At 42.2% G+C, this 26,997-nt stretch overlaps 1 protein-coding gene across 3 annotated transcripts in view; it reads right to left on the minus strand.

Moving 5' to 3' along the window:
• Satb2 (SATB homeobox 2) overlaps window positions 1–26,997 on the minus strand; it is a 181,869-nt gene that overhangs the window by 34,100 nt on the left and 120,772 nt on the right. For all 3 annotated transcript variants that reach the window (XM_087567274.1, XM_087567273.1, NM_001109306.1), the window contains 3 exon segments: window positions 22,296–22,508; window positions 18,003–18,158; window positions 4,826–5,023 (listed from right to left, as the gene is read on the minus strand). In XM_087567274.1, coding sequence (XP_087423400.1) covers window positions 4,826–5,023; window positions 18,003–18,158; window positions 22,296–22,508 — 567 coding nt within the window.

A 26,997-nucleotide genomic window follows, 5' to 3' on the forward strand; every position in this document is an offset into this window, starting at 1 on the left:
TTCCAATTGTCAAGTATAGTTGTTACTAATGAAGACCTGAATGCGACTAGTATTTTTATTCTAAGCTGAGGATTCCCATTTGCTCTAGGGCAGTGGTTCTCAACCTTTTGGTGTCCGGTGAACTTTTCACAGAGGTTGCCTAAGGCCATTGGAAACACAGATATTTGCATTATGATTCCTAACAGTAGCAAATGAAGTAACAATGAAAACGATTTTACGATTGGGTGTCACTACAATAGGAGGGATTGCACTAAAGGACTGCAGCATTGGGGAGGTTGAGAACCACTGCTCTAGCACATCCACTCACAATAACTGTATGGGAGAAAACACTAACCACAAGACATGACTTTGTCCCGATCTGCTGAAATGAAACATAGAACTTAATTCATTTCTTGTCTTTTTTACAGGATATTTTAGTTTTGCTTGCCCTGTCATGTGCCCAGCCCTCTGAGTTATTACACTCTATGTGTATGAGTATTATGTATTTAAGTATATATGTCTGTGTACCATGTATGTACCCAGTGCCCATGGAGGTCAGAAGAGAACATCAGTTTCAGGACACCCTGGAACTGGTGTCATGGCCACTGTGAGCCACTATGTGGATGCTGGGAAATGAACCTGGGTTCTCTGCAAGAATAAGTGCTCTTTACTGATGAGCCCTCTCTCCCTCCCCTTGTCTCACTCTCTTGCTCTTCTCTGTGCTATCTATTCTTGAACTAGCAGCACTCGGAAGATTAATGCTTCTCCCCATTATCAATTCACCAATGAGGCTTCTATATCACTCTTTCCTAAAACATCTCAGACCCTCTTCATACACTTTAAGGCCAGAGATATGCTTACTGGCTCTTTATATGCTGAACCGCTACAGTGGACCATACACTATTGTGAATCTAGGCTTTTTATTTTCCCCAAGACCCAGTGTTCATTTGTCTTGGGACAATGTATCTCTTATTGTGGACCTGGGGTATATATGGTTTTACAAAGTGAGTTCAGAGTTAAAGCTAGTTTCTACTCAGACAAGTTAACTGGTGTTTCTAAAGAGATACAGAATAGCCTCAAGAAACTTTGTAAGGCCAGCTACTTCAACATGACCTGAAAACTTACATATTCCCTGGGAAATATGAGTTCCAAGGAGGAGACATGTCCTTCTTCCATCATGACTAAGTCTAGGGCTGACAACATTCCTACACGGGCCCTAAGTCCAACATAGTCTCGGCTGTAACCTTGACTCATCTCTGATGGGAAATTCCATCAAAGACATACTTATCAGCCAACAAGCAAAGGGTTAAAGTCAAGATAATCGGAACATATTGTGTGACATTCTCAAAGAACTAAGTGGTATGTAGAAAAAAAAAGCCATAATTAAAGGCAGCACCAGGAACACCAGGGTCAGGTGATCAACAGTGGCAAAGAGACATAATGAATGCAGAGCTTGCATTAATAAAGCGAAATGATGTGTGTACGAAGGCACAGGGTGTGGCTAGTATGGATGGAGTGACATGTTGGTGTGTGGGTCCCCATGGACATGGTGCAGCTTCAGTCATGTGGGACTTCTTGAGCTTGGTGGGCCACATCTTCTGACTCTCTAAATTTTATATAGAACCTTCCAAGTTATAACTGTGGGTTTAAAGTTTGAAATCTTCATGATTCTAAAAGAAGTATATTTCCAGTATACATAAGACAGTGGTGCACTTCTAAATTCTGTCTGCACACCACTGGTAAGAAACCATGGGCTGTGAGCTGAAGAACCTCACAGACAACTCCCGATAAAGACAGAGACAGGGAATCCCTTCTTTGATCCCGTGTATCCACCGCATTCAGGTCAACAGACCAATATAGTGATTATACCCAAAGACACCGTCTCTTGATCATCTAAGAAAAACTAGAGACTAGTCTACCCAATTATATAATGAAATCAAATGGTACTCTCCCATGCCCACCAAGAGGAAACCCCGGTGGATTTATTATGCTGTGTACATGAGACTCCCCTACCCATCACTACTTTCATTCATCCTTAATGATTTAGTGATGATACATTTCCCACCCAATTAGACAAAATGCAGCATTGCTAAACCAATAGTAAGCTTATAGATAAAATTCCTAAAATATGTAAGTATACTTTTTTAAATTGCAAATGACAGAAAGGTACAAATTAAATCCCAACTCTTAAGTCCAGTGGCCTGGCATGTGCTCAGACAATGTCATTATGGGTAGGTATATTTCAAATCAGTCTTCTACCATGCACAGTGGCATCTAAGGAGATGGTGTCAGCTGCATTCTCTAGTCTTTAAGAGCATTGCCAGCTGTTTCTGGTGATTATTCCTCATTTTTAACACTATAATTATAATAAATAATAAATCTATAACTTTGTATTTTTCTGACATTATGAATTCACTGAAGCAGTGTCACTCAAGGGAAGCCTCAGGTTTTGCAGTAGTGGGAGGGGCAAGACTGATACACAGGGCAAATTCAGTGCAGAGAAAATGGCCTTGTTTGTAAAGTCCTTAGCTAGGAGTTGTGTGATAGGAATAAACTTCCAGAATGTAAGGGGATTTGTCTTAGAAGAACTGGAAGTTGGTGTAAACTAGCATGGCCCACTGAAAGTCACAAAGGCTGATTTTTGCTTACCCATGAACAAGCACTGATATAGAAAACACAGGAGAACAAATGAATGAACTGCCTGGCTGAGAGTTAGTTCTCTCAGACTGGTCAACTGCATGACTACTGTATCATCTACCTAGAGCAACACAAACGAGAAGGTCTGGACAGGAGTCCAGACAGGTATGGTGAGAGAGCTATTATCAAAAGGGAGGGCTCCTCCACTGCAGTAGATAATGGGTTATTTCAAATTTCTGTTTCTAGATGTCATGGCACTGGGGAGGTTGAAGCAGGAGGATCTCCCAATTTGCGGATGACTTGGGCTGTATAGGGAAACCCTGTCTCCAAAAGTCAAAACAAACAATAATAGAAAAACCCAGCAAAACCAAAAGCCTGTGAGTTCCCCTTTCATCACTGGCGTGGAGCTGAGACTGTTCTACCTTCCGCTACTATCAAGAATAAGACTTTACAAACATTTTGCTCTTGTATTGAACTAAGACAGACCTTGAATATAAGGCCATGAAAAGTCCTTGGTTGCTGAAGCAGTCTTTGATATTCTACTGGTTCAAAACAGAAGTCTGGACCGGGCTGCAGCAAATGAGAGAATAAGGGGGGCAGGTGATGAGTGTTCCTAGAGGATCTGATTTCTACTGTTGCTACGGTCTTTGCCGTATGCTATTTCATGGAGATGCTTAGGGTTCTTCAGTACTGAACACTACAGAACAATAGTACAGCGAATGACAAGCACTTCTCTGGAACTATTTGAATCGGTTTATTTTCTAAAATAAAAGGTTGGTAAACTATACTGAGCTCTCTTTAATTTGAAGAAATTAAAAGTCTGAAAGCCACTGCTCTGTGTGACTCAGTATACTGGTCTAATTATCCGAAGGGAGGTTCCTTGCTGTTTGGATGAAGCCCCAGACAGGAAAAGATCAGGACAGGGAGAAAAGAGGATAAGCATTGTGGCTCAGCCTCCCAGAATGAGTGGTTCTGTTGTTACTGACCCTGGATCCTGCCTATCTACCCTGGGTTCACTGAGAACCTTTTAAACACTGCCTCAATGAACCTATGAGTCAGAGCATGACTCCGACCCGAGAAACTGACATAGAAAAGCATGACAGCTTGGGCTGAGATGCCAACATTTGATAAAATGAGGTTTCACTTCTGGCTACTCCCAGGCATATAGTATAGAGCAAAGGGAGGAGAGACAGACAGCTGACGGCTATTCTTCTGCATCCTTCCTCTTTCTTCTATTATGTCTACATCGTAAACTGTACCTCACCAGGCTTCCTTTGCTACCATCTTCTAACATAGTCTTTACACGCCTGTGCACACCCGCATTCCCCTTCAGTTCATGCTTCCACATAGATGCTAAGTCTAAGAGAGGTCTCACACGATCCCCTTTGTTGCAGTCAAGATTTCTGTTACTGGGCTGCAGGGCCAAACCAATTGACGTGCCAAACTCTGCCGATACACTGGTTAATGCTGATTGAAAGTGATTTTAGATTCAGAGGTAGACCAGCAAACTCAGTTACTTCCCAAAGAAAGATTTGTTTCATTGAAATTGGAAAACTAACCCAATGAAGCATACTGCCCAAATAAGGAAGACTTGTAAACGTAGGAACTGGAGACAGCAAAAACTCATCTTAAAGTTCTGAGGATCTATCACAACTTCTCTCAGGGGGTTGGTGAAAATTAAAGGTTTTCCTCTGGTCAGAAGACTATTTCTTTGCTTTTCACCCAACAAAAATTCTCTGAAGAATTTTGGGTCAAAATTTACTTCAGTTTTTCTTTAGAAAACAATTGGATGGGCCCCAAAGGGATTCCCAGAGCCCAAATAGTAGAAGGCAAGAATTGATTTCTGCAAGTTTTTCTTTGGTCTCCACTGTGCGTGCGTGTGTGTGTGTGTGTGTGTGTGTGTGTGTGTGTGTGTGTGTACTCATATGTGTGCATATACACAAATAAATAAAAGTTAAAAATACTAAAAGGAGAATCTGATAAGCACTATATTTAATTATCTGAGTGATCTGCTATCAGCCAGGCCAATGCCATTGGCATTGATCTCCTGGTCATCTTCTCTGGGTGTAAGCACACACAGAACCTGCTGTGACCTCAGGACAGGGTACCAGTCCTTCTCTCACAGGAGGTGGTACTGCTCTCCCTGACCCTGGGTAGCTGCTGCCAGCAGAAAGCCTGTCTTAAGGCTGGGGCTGCAGAAGACACTGACCTGCACGGGCTCAGGTGGGAGCTGGACCACGTGTTGCATGCGCTCACTGTGGTGATGTCGAGATTCTTCCTCATAGATCACATCCCTCTCATGCTGGGGAAGATTCAGGAAACGGCGAATGGTGCAGAGATTCTCCCAAAGGGTGCGGTTTTCTGGACTGGGGTTCTCCTTCCAACGAAGCAGTTCACAGAGCCAGCCCTGGAGGGAAGGAGATATGGGAGTTAGGACTGCAGGGTGTAGAGAGCAGTTATGTGAGCCTAGATGCCAAGTCAACTGCCATCCCCAAACCACAGTTCTATGTCAGAATTATTCCCATCAATGGTAGAAGCTACTGAAATGGTTCAATTCTTAAATCCAACCAATGGCCATGTTAATACTTATGCCAATGGTCGAGTCGTCTTCTTCTTATATTATTATTTTTTTTTTTTGAAATAAACCCAGGCTAGCCTCTGATGGTATAGTCAAGGATAACCTTCAATTCCTGATCCTTCTGTTTACAACTCCCAAGTACTGAGATTACACAGGCTTGTGCTGCAATGTCTGTTTGAAGGCTGGAGAGGGTGGAGCTCAAACTCAGGACTTCCTACATGCTAGGCAAGCACTCTTATCAACTGGGCTATATCCCCAGCCCCAAGAATCTTTACCCCCATTGAAATTTCTTTTTTTATTAAAGATTTATTTTATTTATTATATATAAGTACACTGTAGCTGTCTTCAGACACACCAGAAGAGGGCATCAGATCCCATTACAGATGGTGGTGAGCCACCATGCGGTTGCTGGGATTTGAACTCAGGACCTCTGGAAGAGCAGTCAGAGCTCTTGACCACTGAGCCATCTCTCCAGTCCCCCATTGAAATTTCTTAACACCTTCCTATAGAATACATTCTCAATGAGTTTCTTAACAATCCATATAACAAAATCTTCTAGATGTACAAATGAAATTATAGTTATCCCTTCTCGAAAAAGTAAAGGAATTTTTTAGTTTCAGCCATAACATTTTACAAATTACCCAACTGGTTAGTGTTCTACTACAAGAAGAGGGGGAAGACAAACATGCATATATTATGAGAAGGCAAATAAAAAAAAAATACAGTCCTGGGTATCACAGTACTGAGTCCTCTAGGGAGTTAATGTCCTTCTAATCATTAGTAACCTTGCAAACAGAAACAGCAGCCTTTGCTAGAATCAAAACGCAATGTAGATTTGCTTCATCTGTGAGCACGCTGGGCTCAAAGCCCCCGTAGCCATCGCCCTCCCTCCATAGCCGCACCTGCAGGAAGGGACAGGGGGTCAGCCTGCACCTGCAAACGCCCTGTCCCAACTCTGCCATCCGGATGTTCCCTCTCACAACTGCAGGAGGAAGGAAAAGCAATGCAAATGATGGCTTATATGAAAATAATACAGAGGCTGTCAACATCGCTCACTGACTCATGTCAAAATATTTTACCCAGTAGCTTTCTAACCCATCACTTCCAAGCTACGTCGCTAATTTTAAAACCAAGAACTGTCCCACAATTCCTTTCTTGTGAAAGGGTAGAGTTTTTTTTTTTTTCCTTAAAAGGTGCATAAACACAACTGACTTTGTGAGAAACAAATCCCAAGCCTCCACATACTCTCCACCATCACTTGTAAGCCAACGGAAGCCCCTGACACGCATCGTAAAAACCCCATATAATATCATAAGCTCTTGTTTGTCTAACTCTCCACTGTGTCTTCTGCCTTTACCCCCCCCACCCCAAAAAAAGGCAAGATTTGATTATCTCCGCAGCATCAGCCAAGACAGCAACACCAGCTGTTCTCATTGTGCAGCCTCCTCCTCGCGGCCTCCATGTTAATAACCTGATCATTCCATTTTCCCCTTCAACTGCCGGCTGCAGCACTGAGAAGAGACAAAAACCCAGGCCTGTGTGCAGCAGCTGTGGGCACTGAACTGTGAAGCCACTGGGGATTTATAAACTAATCTGTAACACAACACTGCCTTGTTTTTACAAGTGAGAGGCCACATTTGCGCAGACCTGATCTTTTCTTGCAATAAACTGGGAGCTTGGGAGAGTTAGAGAGTTGGGAAGAATGAAAACAAGGTATCTAACCATTTGCTTGCAAATCTTTTTTTTTCCAAGTACTTCTATAACTCCCCCAATCCCCCAACTCAAGAGACAGGTAATGGTTAATTTTCAAGTGCCATGCACATGAAAAATGAAGATAAATTTTTACCACTACCAGAAAATAAATTATATTTTAATAAAAATCTCCTGGTCCCAAAGTGTTTTCTCGGGGGGTTCTTTATACAAAGGAAAGAATTCTTGAGATGGAAAATAAGCCATCTGTGGAAAAATTAAGCTCCCATTTCTGTGTCTTTTCACAGATCTGAATAAGTCTCTGGTGAACTCTTTCAAATGTTTTAAACAGGTATGTTTAACATCTCCCAGGGGAGGCGAGAGCATGGAGACCAATCACTGAATGGAAAATAAAAACAAAAACCTACATCTGTTAAAAGATGAAGTTCGGAGATAGCCAGACCTTAAGGAAGACAGCACCTGCTGTTCTGCTTCCAGGATGCATTGCATTGTGGGAAGCTGCAGCTTGAAGGAAGACAGGTGACAGCTGAGTGGTGTCTCCACTTATGACACTTGGAATGTCTCGCAGAACATCCATTGCCACGTTTGATTCGTATGCGCCGCTATAATCTGTGTTCCTTACACTCACTTAGAACAACACTATAGCTTGTGCTATATGGACTGTGCTATCTGCCATCGGTCTTTAAGGAGGGTAGTGCTCAATTTGCCCACTGACATGCAAGGTCTTGACCTTGAAGCTATTAGGGAGTGGATTAGACACAAGTGTGATCATGTGTACAGACATAAGCAAACCAAATTAATTTCTGGCATAAGGAAGTAGCCAACAAGGCCCTGTTCTTAGGGCGGCAGAGAACTTCCTCAGATCCCTGATGGGCTGAGCTAATGGCATGTTTAAGGGAACTCGGTTTGGAAGATGAAGCACATTCATGGTATTTAGAGGGTTATTAATCAAGTTTCCCCACAAAGTGTTTGCTTGGCTGATCAGATTAAGGGAGGGAGCCTTCAACAGTGCACCCCCACCACAGCAGGCCCCAAGAAATCTGTGATACTTCACAGCCTTGGCCATATTGCACCATGTGTACCCAGCTGCTTCAATAATTAGCTTATGAATGTATCAGCTGGTTCTGTGATTTTTATAAATAATAACTAACCCACAGAGCAGAAAGCTTGTTGAGAGCCCGCACTAGCACAGAGTGGTGAGGAGCTCCTAACTCTAATTTGCTCTACAAAATGCTGATATTCCCACCAGTAGGACTCCTGTGATGCCATTTATAAATATTTATTTCTTATCTGAAATGGCAGTGCATTCTTTGGCCGATGTCCTTCTCAGTGGCCATGATTTGCTGTCTCCTCACTCTGACTCACTTGCTCCCTCTGCACATTTGCACGCTAGCCTTTCTCCTCATCTCTCATCCCATCCAGCATCTTTTTGTGCACACCATCCCTCCAGTGGCTCCTTTTTCTAAACAGGACCTCATATTTGCTTGTCTGGTGACTAATGATCATGTAAAGAAGTGTCATGCTCTTGCATGTATACATCCATACCTGTATAACTTTGAGTGAACCCATCACAGAAGAAATAAAGGGTCCCTACGTTGGGAATTTTTTTCATTTATATAATTTTTGCATACCATCCAAGAAAGTTTTGCAGTATCAGGCAAAAAAAAAAAGTGTAAATGTCAAATAAAACAGTGACAGATGACTGTATTCTCTATTGAATAGCACTGTTTCTGTCATGCATGTTCAATGGGAACTCATGAATTATTAATAAACAAATCTCCTTTTTCTGTTAAAAATCTCAAGTAGGTTTTTTGTTGTTGTTCCCTGTGTGTTGTGTGGAACATTCCTGAAGTATTTTCATTTTCAAACACTGACACAGTTCATCTGATCTCCAGCACCCCAGAAGCTCCTTCCTGTCCTTCTCTGTGGTTTCCCTCTTATTTTAAAAGTCTGAGTTTTAAGCTCTCATTGGAGATTGGCTGAATATTCATGCAGTCCAGTTAATGTTTATAGTCTAATAAATTGGGATTCTGTAAGTTTCACGGAGGTGAGCATGACTCAGAGTGGCAGATAGCATTCATCTTTGCAGTCCTGAGATCTGACTTCTAATTTAGTTCTCGCTCTGCCCCAAAATGAATGGGCAATCCTTGAGTAAGTGGTTGCTCTGTTGAAGATTCTGGGTATTAAAGGGGAGACTCACAAAAATGGTGGTGTCCCCTGGTTCTACACTCTAGCATCTGCTATCTGATTCCTATCATGAACAGCAGATAGTCATTAGCCTTTAGAGTTCAAAAATACAAGGAATAAATGACCTTGACCAATTGGTTAATAAATATTTAAGGAAGTGCCAATTGGTCAAGGCCGGCCTCACTACTGAAGCTGCACTGACATCATGACCACTGTTCACAATACACACCACAAAAACAGACTGTCACATGACATACCACAAGGGCAGACTGTCATTCAGAAGGTGGTCTAAGCCCAAACTAAGAGAAACTTATGTCAGCACTTCTTCTGGCATAGCCATAAAAGGCAAGGGAAGATGTAGGAAGAATTATGGAGTAAAGACTAATAAAAATGACCAACCAGATCTGGGTCCAAGAAAAAAGACATGAATAGAAGAACTAAGGCAATGGAATCACATTTTCCATATGAGAGCTGCTAACGTCCTGGCTTTGTTACTTGCATGGCTAACATTTCTCTCCAGTGATGGACAAAGTCAACACTAAGGAAGCAAGCGGGGGTAAGGGTGGTACACAACACAACATTGGTTCTATGCTTTTTCTTATAAAAATTGCTGTATCCAAAATGAGTTTGAAAAAGTTTCAAAACTTCCAGAGAGCACAAGGACCTACATATGAAAATAAACATGGAGCCCATGAATATGATTCCAGAGAATTCATCTTTACAGCGGGACTCAGTGAAGGGGCAGCAGTTCAAAGATTGATTCCTGGCAATCAATGGTTAATGAGTTCCTAAACACTCAGAAAATAAGCAAATAGTATTTATTAGCATTATATTCCAGCCATCTCTTCAGTCTCTTAAGCAAATTTCCCTCTGTAGCAAAAACAAGTCTGACGACCCTCTCTAGCTCTGCAGGTGAGGCCGACACTTGCACCGGCCATGGTATCGCTCGATTACTACCCACATGTCCCAGAGAGCTGGATGCCAATCTAAATTTACAAAGCAAATCATGGAAATGTATTAGGACTCTGTACTACTTGAAAAAAATACCCCAGCAATTCTTTTTGAAAAACAAGTAACTCTTGTCTATCTTTCAGAAAAGGGAGTTTTACTGATGAGTTGCAGGAAGGAAGCGAATAGTAGCCCCCCATTCCAGACCACTGGAAGAGGCGACAGCAAGAACCATGAGCTGCTGTTGTTTGCTCATTCCTCAATAATTCCCAGGGTGACCTTATTCTCCAGCCACAGTGATTACTCAGTCCCTGCAGACATTTGGTACATGCACATTACCACCTCCATGCTTTGTCATGCTACCCTCTTGGCTACAATACCTTCTGTTCAGATCAATAATCCCTGGAGATGCTGTTCTTCAAGACTCTCATAACCTGGCTTCACCTAATCGCCTGTGAAAAATGTTTGTTCATTCCTGTCTGGGCCTCAGAGTGTTACTGTCAGGCGTGGGTATGCCTGATGTACCTTCCTCGGTAGGGCTGGCCTCTTCTTGATGGGAGTAAAAGACAAGGCCGTGCTTCTTGATGTAGTCTCTCTGAGCACAGTACTCCTCCTTGCACACAGTAGTGCTATGCAGATGCTAATTAATTATATAGAAACTACTGGGTTATATAGAAAGTATCACGTGGGGACTATTTTGTCACCTCAAAGTCAGTGCTTGTTGAAGAGGAACACCAATTTCCAAAGGCAGCCTGACAAGGTCTATTTGCCCATCTGCAATAGGCGAACATCTCATTTTAATGCTATAGCCTCTGGGAGCTACCGGAGGCATTTAAACTGTGAAGATAAAGAATGAACTCTTCTCTGGTTTCCTGGCACACTTTTTTCTATTTAGTACGGAGTCCTTGGGGTGTGGGGTAGTGTATAACAAAGGCAAGAACACCATTAAGCCCAGATACTATTTCTGTTCACATTGAGACTATGCTGTTGCATATTAAAAAAAAAACAAAAAAAACAAAAAATAAAACAAAAAACAAAACCCCACATGACCTGAGAGTGAAGCGCGTCCTGCCTGAGCTGCATTATTTGGGGTTGTCTAAAAAGAATGACATACATCACTAACACCACACTGACCGTTTAACAAGCTGCTCTCATCCTTTTGAGCGCTTTCTATGTGGGCACTGGTGTGAATTTTCTCTTACTGCTCACATTGGGGTCCTTAGAGTTTTCCTGGGTCAAAACTAAATGGAAACTGGCAATATCTATTTCGGTTTTTAACTACCACAGGCTTAGAATGTTCAAATGACCAAGGCCTTTATAGAACATTAACAAGGCCTAGCTTGAGTGGGGACTCAACAGGCATGAGTTTGAATTTAATCTCTAAACTGTGGGTCTAAGCGCTGCTGTGGGAGACAGAGGGGCCACAGTGGAATCAGAGCAGTGGTCCTGTCCATGGTGCTGAAATGCCTGTGCTTGCGGTTGCCATGTATCAAGAAACCGAGTTAGGATCCTCCCTTCTACCCCTTATCAAGTGTTCTTCTTTACAATAACAGCAATAATATTCTAGCACTGGGGAGGCAGAATGAGAGAAGTGGCCAAGTCTTAAGCCAGTCTGGGTTTTGCCTTAAACAAACAGACAGACAAACACACAAACAAAAAATATTCTGGGCTCATGACGTTTTTCTCGATTACATTTTACTTTGGGTGTGTGTGGACACGTGTCTGCATGTGCATGTGTGTACATATGTGGAGGTCAGAGCCGAGTAACTCATATGACTTGCTTTTCTTCTTATCCTATGTGGGTCCTAAAGATGAGAGGTTCTCAGCGTCCCTACCTCTTGAGATGCCTCAGCAGCCCCAATGTTCCTGTTTCTGTGTTAGCTCAGTTAGTTCCTGTTTCTGTGTTAGTCTCCAGCAAAGGAAGTTAAAGTTGCCCCTAGTGAAGAAGGCTGGGTGATGCCTGCCCCCCCCCCTTCCTGACGTGTCTGGGAGAGAGCTGGTGAGTGAACTCCAGCTACCAAACAGGAAGTTGCACCACCCTTCTGCCCCTCTAGGAACTCTAATGAATGGGAAACTCAGCAAATGAACAGTTCCTCGGAATGACTCAAGCTTCTTGCCGCAGAAATGTAACAGGCCATTTCCTCACCCACATCTTCAATACAGAAAATGTCAGCATATGTAACCAAAAGGGAATGTTTTCTGAGTTTCTTAAAGGAAAATTCATATTATTAACCACAGACAGTTCGCTTTCTAAATGGAAGCACAGAAAGTCCCCAAACAAACTTTTGTAACTGTGAAAGGATTTCTCTTCAGCTGGTTGAGACTCTCCTCAAGTGTGAAATGAGCCAGATAGTATTCTGCTCTTGTTTCTTCGTCACTGAATTCTCTTTTCATGAATCCAATAAGTGTCTATTAAAATAAATAACCCCCCTAATGATTCAAGATAACCTAATCAAGAAAGCTGAAATAGATAAGAGGCTAAATACAGGGGAGACCTGTCAAGGGCGTCAATGAACCTCTGCTGAGGATGTCATCTAAGCCCGGACAATGGAATCTACTCTGTACTCGGTTACAGTTCAAGGTTAATTACAGTTTACCTTGCACGAAGTGAGCTTTTTCTAGTGTCCAAAATTGTATACTAAGTCCTAAGCTGAATCTTCATAGGGACCAATTTTCAGCTTTCTCTGGGCTGCCTTAAGCACATCTCTCACATTTCTGTGGATGTGTTTACAAAGATTGAGTCTGTAATTGAGAGTAATGGAAATTTTATTTCAGAACAATTCTTTAACCTCTGCTGTACAGGGCTGAAATCAAGAGGGGATTGCATGAGACTGTGCTGCCTCTACTCCCACAGATACATGGGAATATGCTAGATTTCATGTCTATGGAAGTTTACTGTGCCTTTTTGTGTTACTGTATACACAGACACATGCATAGATGAGCACACATACATGAAAAAGCCATTTATATGTGTACAGAAGAATAAATGTGAAGCCTTGGGATCTTTATTATACTAGAAACATAATAGCTAAATGTGCCTTACTATAATATTAAACAATAAATAACTGTGATGTTTCTACGCCCTTCAGGCTCAAACTGTAGCAGAGGTGTTAAACTTTATGCTAAGCAAACTTCCTCCAGAACCTAGGAAAGCAGGGTCATGAGTAAGACTTGTGCTAGGTCAGGGCAAGGACCATATGGAGGTAAGCTAACAAATGGTGCCCGATTTGAAAGGAGTATGGCTGCCAGAGGACACAAACTTGTAGGCACCTATGTTCTTCTCTGACAGAACCACGGCATAGCTCACGCCTCTTCCCAACAGGGCTGGTGAGAGTTCAGAAGACCCTTTAACAGGGAAGCCAGATTTGCTTCAAAGTCACACCCAGTTTCCAAAGGCACCATACCATAAACAGGCAAAGTATATCAACTCAAAATATAGAACAAAAAAATGCTAAAAACCAATACCAACTTAAAAGACATTTCAATTTTGAGAAATTCATGAATACTATGACCAACTTTCATTGGTATCTAGTTAATAATACCAGTAATAACAAAAAGACGACCAAATAAACAAAAACTCGCTTTACACCATAAAACAGATAGAGGGGAGAAGAAAGACAATTCTTTATTATGAGGTTGCTATCAAAACAAACCCATGGGGAATGTTTGCTGATGCCCTGTAGAAGGTTCTCATTCCTTCAGATTATGCCATAAAGAAGAACTGGAAATCAGAGGCCCATGCTGATGTACAGGGAATCCTGGGCTCACTGCCCACAGACTGTGGTTTCAAGGAAACCACTTTCACGGGCTCCCAGAGAACCTGCCGTACAGGCAAAGCACACCCATTGTTTTAACTTCTGCTGAGGGTAAGTGGTACAATGAACCAGGAGTCAATCTGTAGCACCTTCTGGCTGTGCTTCCTGGCACATCCCATACCACAGAAATCAGCACAATCATATATTTATTTCCAACACCCTCCCAAGGATGCTACCCTCATAATGGGACCTTAGAATAATGTTAATCATTTCTTTTGAATACATACAAAATGGCAACAGCTTGGTCTCTTGCAACATAAGCAATGAAGGCTAAGAAACTCAAATAGTGAAACTAAAGAAAACCATTTATATTTTATAAATATACTCTTCCACATAAAGATCTTGCCTTTACTAGACAACTTATAACATAGTTTTTTTAACTATCTACACTGAAAGCAATGAATACATTCCATATAATCCCTATCAAAACCCCAATGGTTGATGTGAGGAGTGTAACCTTCTTGGCACGCATGAGACCTCAAGTCAATCTCTGGCATCAAGAAACAGGCAAACAAACAAACAAATTCCATTTATTTACATTCTTCACAACAGAAAAAGGAATTCTAAAATTTTTAAGGAACTACAAAAGTCCCCCAAAGAGCCAAAAGTCAGGGACATCATACTTCTTGATTTAAAATTGTATTATTACAGGAGCTAAGGCTGTATCTCCGTGATACCACACTTGCCTGTCACACTCAGGCTTCTGGGGTTGATCTCCAGCAACTCCAATAAATGAATCACTTTTGTTACAAAGCTAATCATCAGAATTTCAGAGTGTGGCTGTAAACACTAATGCACAGGCTGAAGGAACAGAATGGAAAGGGCTTGGAACTAAATCCAAACATACAAAACTGAATTTTTCAACTAGGACACCAAAAAACACAATGAGGATATGGAAGTTTAGTGGGATGAGGGTCAAATGTTCAGGGCCAGCTATGAACTGAGATCCTATTAACCAACCAACCAGCCAACAAACCAATCATTAAAAAATGTTCCAGAAAACTGGATCTCCACATGTCTAGGAGAATGAAATCGGATGCTTATGCCATATAAAAATCAACTCAAATCTAAGACAAGAAACAGGCAAGTCAAACTATAATTGGTTGTTAGTTGAAATTCAGAACACACATTTTAATGGCAATGCAGTAATGAGGCATACAGCTTTATACAGAGAACTAGTGCCTGTGAGGCACAGAACCCACAGAAACCCCCCTACATGAGAGCAGAGACACTAGAACCACTCGCATGCAGAACACGGGTTTTGTGGGAAGAGCTTTTCAGTGTTCAGAAACTCTTCTCTCTCTCTAGCTACAGAGAGCTCACCGTCTTGGCTTCTCCTCTGCTCTTGCAGTGAGGAGAAGACCCTCCCAATCCTGCATCCTCCTGTCTCTCTTGCATGAGGAAGAAGACCCTCCCACCCTCCCTCTGGCTATAGCTGGAGCTCCCAGGCCTGATAGGGTGTGGGGGACAGGGAGAGCATCCTAGGAGTCCTCAAACCCGGGTAGAGGACTCCAGGGCCATTCACCCACACCCTATGGGTCCCCTGGTTATTCTTCCAGATCACCTCCTTTGCTTTATCCCAGCAGCCCCCATCCTTTACTTCCCCACCATCTTTAATAACTGATTGCAGCTGATTCACACCAAGTGGGAACAGGCCTACTAGACGATGGTTGAGTTCTATGGAAAGTGAATTTCCAACGAAGTGGAGGATTGAGAGCTATATCTAAGCTTCAGGGCTCCCAGTCTCCTCCAGTTCTTAAGAGTTCTTAATCAACGGTTTCACTAGTTTCACCTCCATATGATGGGAAAGCCCTGGAGAGGCATTAACCTCCTCAGTCGCCCTGAGAACTCCCAAGTCCTCCAGAGAAAAATAACAGAATGACAGAAGTTAATGAAAGAAAGGAGGGAACACTTTGCTCTCTCGTTTCTCACAACCCAAAGAAATGTGTGTGCATCTTGGGGAGGTAAAATCTGCCTGAGTCATTCCCACACTAGAAACATACATTAAATACATGGACCAGATCAAGCAAGTGGGCCTGCTGTTGGGTGAATGCTGGTGCTTCCGGGATATCCTTTATGATGAACTGTCTTTAAAGCTATGTTATTTGGCAGTCCTATTTTTTTTTTTAAAGAAACATCATTCCTGAAATACTTATTTGGTCAGCTATTTGCATTATATGGTTCTTTGTCCAAACATTTAAGAAGAGCCCATTCTTCTGAGGAAAAAGAAAGACTTCCAAGTGCCTCGTCCCCAGTTATGCTCAATTTCATCCTTTGGGATATTAATTTTCAGAACCACTTTTCCAGGCTCTAGGAAATCAGGACTGCTGATTTCTTGGGGAGGCCTCAAAATTGGTAACAGCTAAATGTCAAACGCAGCTCTCAATCATCCACCTGAATTAATTAGGCCTTGCTAATCCCAACAGCCACAGAGCCATGTCAACAAGAAACTTGTGCGCCCTTCAATCGAGGTCTCAGACTCTGGTCTTCAGTTTATAGTTATAAAAGAAGGACCAAGCAAAACTGAAATGTGTGTCAGGACACAGAGAGGGTCAGGTTTGCAAAATCACTTATGCAGCTCTCACACCCACTGCACATCCACACATACGCCCCTTATTACCCAGTGGAAAACCATTAAATGCACAGTAGTTTTGCCAAGTGGCGTTAGCATTTAACACCTTCTTCGTTTAACAGCTCCAACTCTCATTATATTATACCATGTGTTACATGGGATTTTTATGCGTTTAACAGTGTAGGGAGGCACTATGGTCTTTTCTTTTTGTGGATTTTCATCCTATGGTTAAACATATCTTAGCAAACTCGGTTCCCTAGTTTTGTTGAGGAAGGAAGTCAGAGTCATTTTCAAGAATGACTACATGGAGATTAAAAAGGAAAATAAACATTTCAATCCTCTTCAAATTCCTTTGGTATTCTTTCTCTCTTCACTAAAAACTGAAAGTAAGATACTGTAAAACTGCAGGTTAAAAACGAGGTTAATCTGCCAATAATTAGTCTAAATATGCTAAATTTAACATTTATCATTTTTAAGGACTTAATTTTTATTGAACTCTTTCTTGCTCAATAAAAAACGTGACACCCAGTAACTTAGTACTTCAGCTCACAGTAGTAACTCAGAGCTCAGAGCCATAGAATACTTAGTAGTAACTACAGCACACAGCACACATCTGTCAGGGAGAGGGCCCAGGCCATTTTCCATTTGCATATGTAGGAATGAAAGCATTTGTCATGCAAAGCACAGTGGAAATCAAGCTCAAAATCAAAGGGCTCCCAAAATTCTGCTTCATCTAACTTTCATTTCCTCTGTCCTACACTAATCCTTTATCTGTGGGATAAAGAAGGGTGCCCTGGAGCAGCCTAAGGCAGTAGCTGCCCCCTTAAATAAACTGAGGCAGAGGGGTAGATCCCACCAACCAGTGCTGCTTTCAGAAAGGAAGCCAAGCATCTGTGTGCTGGGCTCCCCTGAGCATCGCACTCCCTGCAGCTCTGATGCTGAACACTTTTACTGGATAAGCATCTATGTTTTTCTGCTAAAAGATTTTAGCACTTATTCTGGAACCCCCACGTGTGTTTTCTCCTGGAAAAACAACTGTATTCAATATGTGAACGAAACACCCGACAATCACAAGGTGTCTCTGGGGCTGGGCAAAAGTGGTTATTAGAGCAAAGTCAGCCTTTCCCCTGGTGGGAATAGGAAGGTGATGAGTCCTAGTTAAATGTGGTCTCAAGGAAGGGGCTGTTATGCACAGACTACAGTTTGTTTGTTTTTTTTTTTTTTTACTTAAAAAAATTGCTTCCCCAAGAAACACATTTTTTTTTCAATGAACATAGGAAGCTTTGGATAAGGAAAAAATATTTTAACTCTTATTCTTTAATATCAAACATTTATTTAAGAGAATGAAGCTAGGTTCTGGCATTGTCTCTCTTCTGAACTCTAATGGGAGTTACAGCAAAGCCATGGGGCAGAAGGCAGAACATGATGGGCTCCCCAGGGGTTATTACTGTTATTATTATTATAAAAACAGATGTGTTTTTATTGGAGGGGAAAGAGAGCGGTCCCAGCATTCCATTTTATTCTTTAAAACAACAACAACAACAACAACAAAACAAAACAAAACACCCCTACTCACCTGACTTTTGTTTGCAGCCACTTTGGCAAACAGGGCTTGAGACACCTTGGCTCTTTTCATCTCCTGTTGGATCTCGTCATAAATGGCAGCTGTGATGTTGACGTTGGCTCCGTCCACCTTAATAGGGAGGTCTGTTGTCGGTGTCGAGGTTTTGGCCTACCAAGAGACCATGAAAATAATAATTTAAAAAGTGCTGCATTCAGAGCAACCATCTGTGCAGAAATTATCAGAGGGTTTCAGTCAGCTGATGCCAAACCACATTAGCTACAGAGGGACACTTCCTGTCCATTATTCTAATCAGGTTAATTGTGATTGGAAATAATTGCAATGCATTCCTATAGGACATACAGAATCCTGTCAGCTCTTGCTTCCCCTCACAGGAGCCTGGTAGCTCACAGGTAGGAAGGCAACCCTGGGCACACCAAAGTCTGACACCTACCTATAAGCAAGCACACAGAACACACTCACTTTTTCTTTGCAAAACATGACACACCTTACAGAAGAGCCAATTCTCCAAGTTAAAAAAAAAAACTGAGTAAATGGATAGAGGTCTCTAAATAATAAATTATTACTCAATTTAATGCATTCCCGCGAGTACCTCTCACTCTTTATTAAGGTTCATGTATGTTATTTGAGTCTGTGTGGTTCCCGCCACTATTGTCATTATGCTATCCAGACAGACCCCTAATTTCACCTAGGAAATCACTGGAAATGAAACAAAATTTCATTTCATACAATTCGGCTTCAGATGCCTTCCATGGGCAGTTTTCATTTCCTTAAACTCATATTGTGGTTTCATGCATTCTGCTGCACGCGTTTTAATCGAATGATTTCCCATTAGCTTCAGAGACAAATGAAGGACGATGCAGGTGTCGTGCTTCCTGGGGTAGGAATACCCTAAACCGTCCCACTCAACCTGGTCCAAAAGATTGCCAGAGAGGCGATGCTGAGTCTGGTCCCTAAGCTGCCTACCTGGAAGGTCCAAGCAGATTTCCTAACCTGGGTAACACAGCTCAGGGACAAGTCATTCCCACCCTTGAATACATGAGCACTGCTGACTAAATGGGCCTACGTTTGGTTCTTTTTGTCCTTGCTCACTCTAAAATCCCATAACAAAAATGATGTCTGTAAATCACAACTCTCCCTGTGTTGATGCCCTGAGCCGCCCCTCCCCTAGGCTGACACTATGCAGGGCTAATGGAGGACAGTGTGCAGTTGCAACATGGCTGACTTGTGCAAGGATGGCTGTTGTGAGCCTGTCCTGCCTTCTCTAAGTTCCCATGGAGGCTCAGCTTCCTGAGAGAGCCGGGTGGCATTTACTATCTTCCTTTGCCCTCCCCATCCCAACTTCTTTACTAGTTACTGCCAAGTCACAGCGAGTGGGATTTATGGGCTTCCGTGTGCCAGCACTCTAGGAAGACTACTGACTTCTGTTTTATCTCATAGCTCTTATAAAGAAAAAACCCAATGGTGAGGTATCTGCATTTTTATTTGCAGGTAAAAGAGCGGAAATGACAGAAGTCTTAACTTGATATAAAGGCCATGCAATAGTAAGGGTGTTCAATGAAAGCCTTGAACTCAAGCACTTCAGGCTTTAGAGCCTTGGGTCCACTATGCTACTCCACTCCCATATGGGGGAGGTTGATTGGGCAAGTATCCTCTGCCCACAGTAACTCAATCCTCTAGATTCTTTTTTTTTTTCCTAATCAAACTATGTGCCTTGCCACTGCACAGTCCTTGTTAAGAGAATGAGAAGACATTCTCAAGTGTTGTTGGTCACTATTACTGTGTACCTCACTGCTTAACTCTTCACTTGAACTCTTAGGGCTAATAGACGGTGGTAACTCTGCTGCCTGGGTAAGATTCTGAATTCTGCCAGCTGTCTAACTACAGCTCGAATTCCCACTCTATCACTAAGGCATGCGAACTCACTTATAGGAGCTGCTTGGCCCAGAGAAGCCTGTTTCCTCACTGGAAACACAAGAGTGTCACCACAAAACAGCAGTGGTGGGATTCATGCAGAATGCTCTCAATACACACTGTGACGCCAGGGAGAGTGAGGAAACAACCACTCTCACCCCATGTCATCCTATTTCCTAGGACACTGAAGACACACTACTGAAGAATGACTGGAGGCTTAATTTCAAATGGGAAACATCTCCAATGTATTGATAAACTGATGATCAAGTGTTAGAGGACTCTGGAAAATGATTTGTGTAAAAGCTGCCTGTGTGGACAAAGTTGCTCCTCTAAATTAAGACGTTGCTTCATTGAGGTGTTTTTCCCACTCACATCCACCCTCAGACAAGAGCTCTGTAGAAATTTGCATCACTTTTTCCAGTTATGAGGTAGGGTGTCATGACGGCCTTGAACTTGCCTTGTAACTATTGGCCATGAAATTATGTTCCTCCAACCTCCACCTCGTAAATCCATGTTTTCTGCTGCTGTTGTTTCTACCGAGCATCTTTATCACTGAGATGCGTTAGAATGAACTTTAAAGACATAGGCACGCAGGGATGTATGAAATGTTGAAAGATTCAAATAACTTTCTTTTTCCCAATCTTCAGCAACGGATACAGAATAAAATGGTAATGAATGCACAAGTGTGGCTCTAGGATTATAATCCTCAAAAGTGTTTGAATATTTCATATGTACTTTCGGAAATGATAAAAACCAGTAAAATTAAGTACACAACTTCCTGTATTTATCCCTAAGGAAGTTTTATCTAGGAAATTTCAAGATTGGATCCTAATTCAGACAAGGAAAATGTCCTAATGTGAGCCACTCGGTCAGGTTCTGGAAGTGATCAGGTCTTTGGAAAGGCATCTTGTTAGAAAAATATTACAAAGACATGGAAAACAAAACAAACTGACCTGTGCCATTTTCTAACAAGTACAAGTGGCCTTCTTCCAAGAGAGCTGCCTGGAGGTGGTAGGGGCATGGAGAGGGAAATGTGACTAGGCTCTCCAATAATGGCCTAACAGCCTTTTAAATGTTGCAAAAGTACTACTGAATTTACTAGCAGTTAACATTAATGCAAATTGTCAATGTCCTTAACAACAGTTCTCTATGTATTCTTTGATATTTAAAGAGAAATAAATTAGAAGGCTTGGTTGCAGATGTCCAAAGAAGGTAGTGGAGACTTTAACAGTAAGTGTGACTCATAGCTTACTAAAGGCTGAATGAAGTACAAGCAACAATTTGGCAGGCATAACAGAAGGTCATCCACAGTTACAAATCTACCGCAGGGTGCTAAAACACCGAGTCAAGATGTGTGCGAAGAAAATGATGATATACTCACGAAGGCTCTAATATTCCTAACGAGAATAAAATTCTGATTCTGTGTTTAGTCAGCTTCTTGAGAAACAAAACTACAGTGTCTCAGCAAAGGAACCTTTTATTTTAATGTACCCCATTTTCAGTTTTGCACAGACAGGTATGCACCAAGTGACCTTTGGTCCTGAGAACCATCGCTCAGAACTTATGCAATCCAGAGAAGCAGAGAGGGAAATGGTTTTATCTATGTCAACAAAGTAGGGAAAACTTAGGGGAAGTGTGGAGTCGGTGGAAATGAGCATCTTGCATTTGAACTGCAAATGTGCCCTGCCTGCCTTGAGCTCTGACCACTTTAGAAGTGTGGAGACGGGGAGGCCAGACCTCAAATCCTAGAGTGACAAAACCCGAGGCCTCCTGCTTCTAGGACCCATGGCTCTGGCCCGGCTATTGCACCCCCTGCACACAGAACTTTCCCACTGTGTTTCATTTTTTAAAAAAAAGTTCTCATTTTGTTGTTAATTGGGGGTAGGGGTGGGGTAGGTAGATTTGTGTGCAGGATCTCCCTGGTGTTGGAGTACCAAAGAAAAATGTTAACCGCGGAGCCATCTCTCCGGCCCTCCATTTTCTCTTACTAGAATGTACATGATATGTTCACTGAACGGCTGTTTCTTGCCCTCAACACAGCCCCCACCCGCAGAAAAATAAACAAGCAATGTAAGGAAAATACAGTAGCTGTTATAGAGACACAACTCCCACAGGAACCCCATTTTTTTCTTCTGAAACTGTATAGTAGTCAGGAACCCACCTCCTGTTCTTGCCCTGTCCCTCGCCTGCTTGTGTGGAAGAATGGGAAGATCCTAACGAGAAGGGAATAACGCACCACCACAGCACGGGATTACCTCGTGCCACGGCCAGAGGAATCCTTTGATCTGCTCGATTATGTTTCTTAATTTCAGGGAAAACTAGCATGTACACGAAGCAGGAGGTAGGAAGTGACATCTGGAGCAGAGGGCTCACCTGTGGGGTTCGGGAGGAGCTGGGACTGCTAGAGGCAGAGGACACCATGCTCACATTGGGGTTCATGCTCCGCTCTCGCTCATCCTGGTAAATGCGGTCACGCTCCACTTCAGGCAGGTTGAGGAAGTTCTGCATGGCCCTCAGGTTTACTAGAAGAGACTGAGATGCAGTCCTGGGGTCTTCTTCCTTACGCAGTATCTCTGACAATAATCCCTGGTAGAGTGGGGAGAAAAAATAGGTAAAGTCACGTCTACAGATTTACGTGTATGGTTTCCATCTCCACCCCAACTGCGCCTCTGTTTGCCATAACCAGCTTGAGGATACCAGGAACATGCCTAACTCCTTAGGGCTTGGGAGGAGTCTGTCTGATGTGCTCCTTTCCGGGGCTGTGCCTTATTTTAGGATATCTACTCTGCCACCTCATCAGCCCTGTACTAATCCTGTGTGCACCAAAGCCAGCGAGCAAGGTAGGCACTCAGGAGGAAATGTGGAGCTGCAATTACCACCAGGTGCCTCCTGCAAGTATTTCAGGAGCTGTTAGAACTCTCTCTGCTTGAAACTGGGAACTCTTGGCAGTCCTGCTTAGCTTTATGAATCTGCCAAGTTTGGTAAATTTAGTTCCGACATTTAAACAGCATGGGAGATTTACATCGATTTTTAAAAAAAAATAAAAGTTTGGCTGAATTTCTGTTATGACCGGCCACTGATTTCGATATAGATGTGTCCGAAGGCAAAGGGGGGGAGGGAGTGGAAAGCAAATGGAACCTGTCAACTCTGTTAACTTCTCAGCCACTCAGAAGTTATGCTGTCATAGGTATCCTGAGGCACCCCAGACTTTTGTGGGGTACCCTCATGGGAAGTTCTAATTTCAAGTGATGAAAATGTGGTCACATTAGCTAGGGACCGAGACATGCTCTAACTGTAGTTTGGAAAAGCTCTGATGTCCTGATTGACTAGATGTCTTCTGAATTTTTGACTCAAATAAATAAGGGGGCTTTAAAAGAGGTGTTTTGTGTACTCTAATGACACAGAATTCACAAAGATTTTGTCACTACTCCAGTAAAGCAACATGGCCTCAGGGGACAGTAGGAGACAAGCCAGAGAAGCTGCTCTTAACCTACAGGTTGTGACTGACCCTGCTAGGGCTCAAGTAACTCTTTCCCAGGTGTCACATATCAGATATCCTGTGTATGAGATACTTATGTCGCAATTCATAACAGGAGCAAAATTACAGTTAAGAAGTAGCAACAAAAATAATTTTATGGTTGGGAGTCGGCACAACATGAGAAACTATTAAAGGGCTGCACCATTAGGAAGGTTGAGAACCATGGAGCTAGTGCGATGTTAAGACAGAGGCAGAGCCATTACTGCTGCATGCACTTGTGGGGTGACCACTCAGAAGCATCATTTCATATTCTCAGCTTTTATCCTTTTGTGGGGCACCGTGAGATGAGGGTTTAGGACTGTTCCCCCCAAGAAGAGCTAACATGTTAATCCTATACTTTGAACACACAGGGCAACCCTAAGTCACGAAAGTCACTTCTGTGAAGTGTGGTAAGGCATTGCTGGTGCCAATGGTGTCTGCACTAAAGGAAATTAATATAAATGCAGGAGACACCACTCGCATATAAAACAGGAGTGGTTGTAAGGAGAACTATCCTCTGGCTGGACAGAAGTCTGCAGGGTACAGTGGGCATTTTCATATAAACTATTACATTGTACTGTAGGATAGCAAATGCCATTTGTAGGGATGTGCATCACACAGCTACCAACATTTCAGGGAAGCAGAATCATCATTCAGAACATCACATAGGGCTGGAGACATGGCTCAGTGGGTAAAGGCACTTGCCTGATGAGCTCAGGTTGATTCTTGGGATTTACATGGTAGGTGGAGAGAACTGACTCCTGCAACCATGTGCACTGTGGTACATGCATGCACATGCATGGGTGTCCACACACATACCATACACATACACAGAGACACATAAATCAAACTAATATTTTTTTTAGAAATTACACAAACCGACTACACAGCATGGAACCGACCAATGGTATACCATCTGCCAGCTGTGAACTTGGAGGGCATATTACTTTGGTCAGAGGAACCCTAATACTATGTAGAAGTGCCCACACACACATAGCTCGGAAGTACACAGGGTTTGCTTGAGGTCAGAATGTGAATAAGGATAAAATATAGCACATAATGAAGTTAAAAGAAATGTTAGTGCGTGTGTGAGTGTGCGTGTGTGTGTGTGTGTGTGTGTGTGTGTGTGTGTGTCTCTATGTGCTAGCTAGTATGGGTTCATGCACATATGTGCTTAAGAAAAGAGCAAGGTAGGTGATGTGTGTAAAAATATCGTACTGCTAAAATGATTAAAAGGAAATAAGATCTCACTGCATGTTTTTAGAAGCAACAAGTGGGGCACTAGTCTTCCAGGAAAGAATGCAGTCCATGAATCAGTTCTACTTCTGAAACTAAGAGTCACGTGGCCTAGGGTCACCCTACTTCCATTTTAACTAAGCCACCAGAAATACTCATAATGGATTTGCTTCAGAGGTTTTTTAACATATATCTCTAAATTAATATGAAGCAAGGAAGTAGACTTTAAATTGCCCCTAATTTCCAAAGTCAGTAAGACACTAAGATTGACATTCTCTGAGCTTTCCTTCATGATGAGTCATGCACAAAAAGAAGAACACATTGGTTTTCTCCCTCCTCCCCATCCATTCTCCCTGCCATCTTCCCTACCTACATTGAGGATTGTAATAAAGGGATTTTAGGGTCATCATGGAGATACATATGCACTATGATAATTAATCCAAATATCTCCGAGGCAGAGTTTGACTTATTCTTCCTCCATAAAAGTATTTTCATGAGTCACATAGTGTATTACAGCAAAGGCTTATACATATGAAATAGTGAAATAAAATAGTATTGTTCTAATACACCATATCTAAAAACTATGCTTGTAAGTCCCCAGAAAAAGAAGTCATTAGAAATTATGGAGTGTTTTTATTTTGATTCGTGAGTTTATATTATGCTTTTATTTTAAAACTGCATAGGATCCCGGTCCTACACCTGTCACATTCTCGTGAGCCTTCTAGGAAAATTCACCCGTCTCTCAGGGCAATGCATATGGGGCACCCTTGATGATGGCTGCTGGTCAACACCGCTGCTCAAGCAAAAGACAAGCAGCACTGTATTGTCAGTGGCTGATGGAATATATTGCTTCCATCAAGTAATTTATCTAATTGCAGGTACAGTCTCAAACGAACAAGCTTGGCTGGTAGCACCTTCACATACAGCCTCCAGAAAGTTACAACATGGCTCCAAATCCTTTACCTCAACTCTCATCAGCGTGGCAGTGGTCCCAAAGTGCATTCTTTCCACTGGGGACACTTTCAATGGCACGTGACTAACTAGAGTGAACAGACCTTAGCTGTTTGGTTTTGATTTTTTTTTCACTTGGCTATTTATATCCCTTTAACTACTATAAACTAAGATTTTTAAAGGCATGGCGTAAATTCTGCAGATATATGTGTGAAGTGAATCCAGTTTGTTGGAAATCAACATGCATGTGTGCACGTGCACCTCTCTCTCTCTCTCTCTCTCTCTCTTCCCCAACCCACCACCCACTAATTATCAAGATGAGTAAATGTTTATCACATTGAATCTGTCTTGAATGGAATATAAATTAATAATTTATCTCACATAAATATTTCTAAAGCCTTTGCTACTGTGTCATCTGGCACTTTAATTATCAACCAGCAAACCAGGAAATGTCAGTTGGATAGTGCCATTATGTAGCCTGACATATAGAAAATGTGGTGTAGCTCCTAGGCTCTGGAGGAAAAAAAAAGATGCACTCCTATCAATAGGAAAGCCATGAAAAGGAACTAATAAGTTAACCAGGATAATGCTTATTAAACTTTCACATGAGTAATAATATTAAAATATATGGCCAGTATTGAGTAAAGTGTCCATTAAGTATTGTAGGCAACAGAACCCTCTCCAGGGAGATGTAACAATTTCCTCAGTGGTGTGAGCCTACTTTCACAAGACAAAGAAACATGTTGCCTGTAAGGGTACAGGTAACACAAAGTGCTTATGCCCTCCACAGGTTTAGGCAACCAGCATCTGCAGAGGGCTCTCCCCTGGCTTATCAATGGGGGAGTTTACAAGCTTTTCAGATCATTGCTCGGACCAACAGCGAATAGATGGTTTGAGAAGGAACTCACTAAAATTAAGATAATTCAAAGTACAAAACAAACAAAAAATGCAGTCTGGCCTGCCTGAAGATACAAGCTATCTTCTGATAAAAGGAAGAAATTGGGGTGATTTTAAAGTAGAAGAAGTCATGTTTATCTGAGGTAAAACAACATTTCTAAGTAACACTTTGAATGAACTTTGCTCTCCAGCGCTGAGCGCTCTGCATCAATTGTTCATCAATTGGTACAATGTTTCCTCATATTAGTGTACAGGATACAAACTGACACTCATAAAGGGGCGGGACATGCTAGTGACTGACTCTCAAGCTTCTTCACTAGCCTGGTCACCTTCTCAGGGACAACTGACAGAGACCTTTCAATCCCGAAGAGAACGTGCACCTGCATGGACTAGGTCTTAAGTTTAAGATTGTACAGATCCTCACAGAGCAGGTCATGACTGGTTGGATCTGAACGGATAGTCTTTAAATGTAGT

The sequence above is a fragment of the Rattus norvegicus genome, chromosome 9, assembly GCF_021556685.1.
Source record: "Rattus norvegicus strain SHRSP/BbbUtx chromosome 9, alternate assembly SHRSP_T2T, whole genome shotgun sequence".
NCBI lineage: Eukaryota > Metazoa > Chordata > Mammalia > Rodentia > Muridae > Rattus > Rattus norvegicus.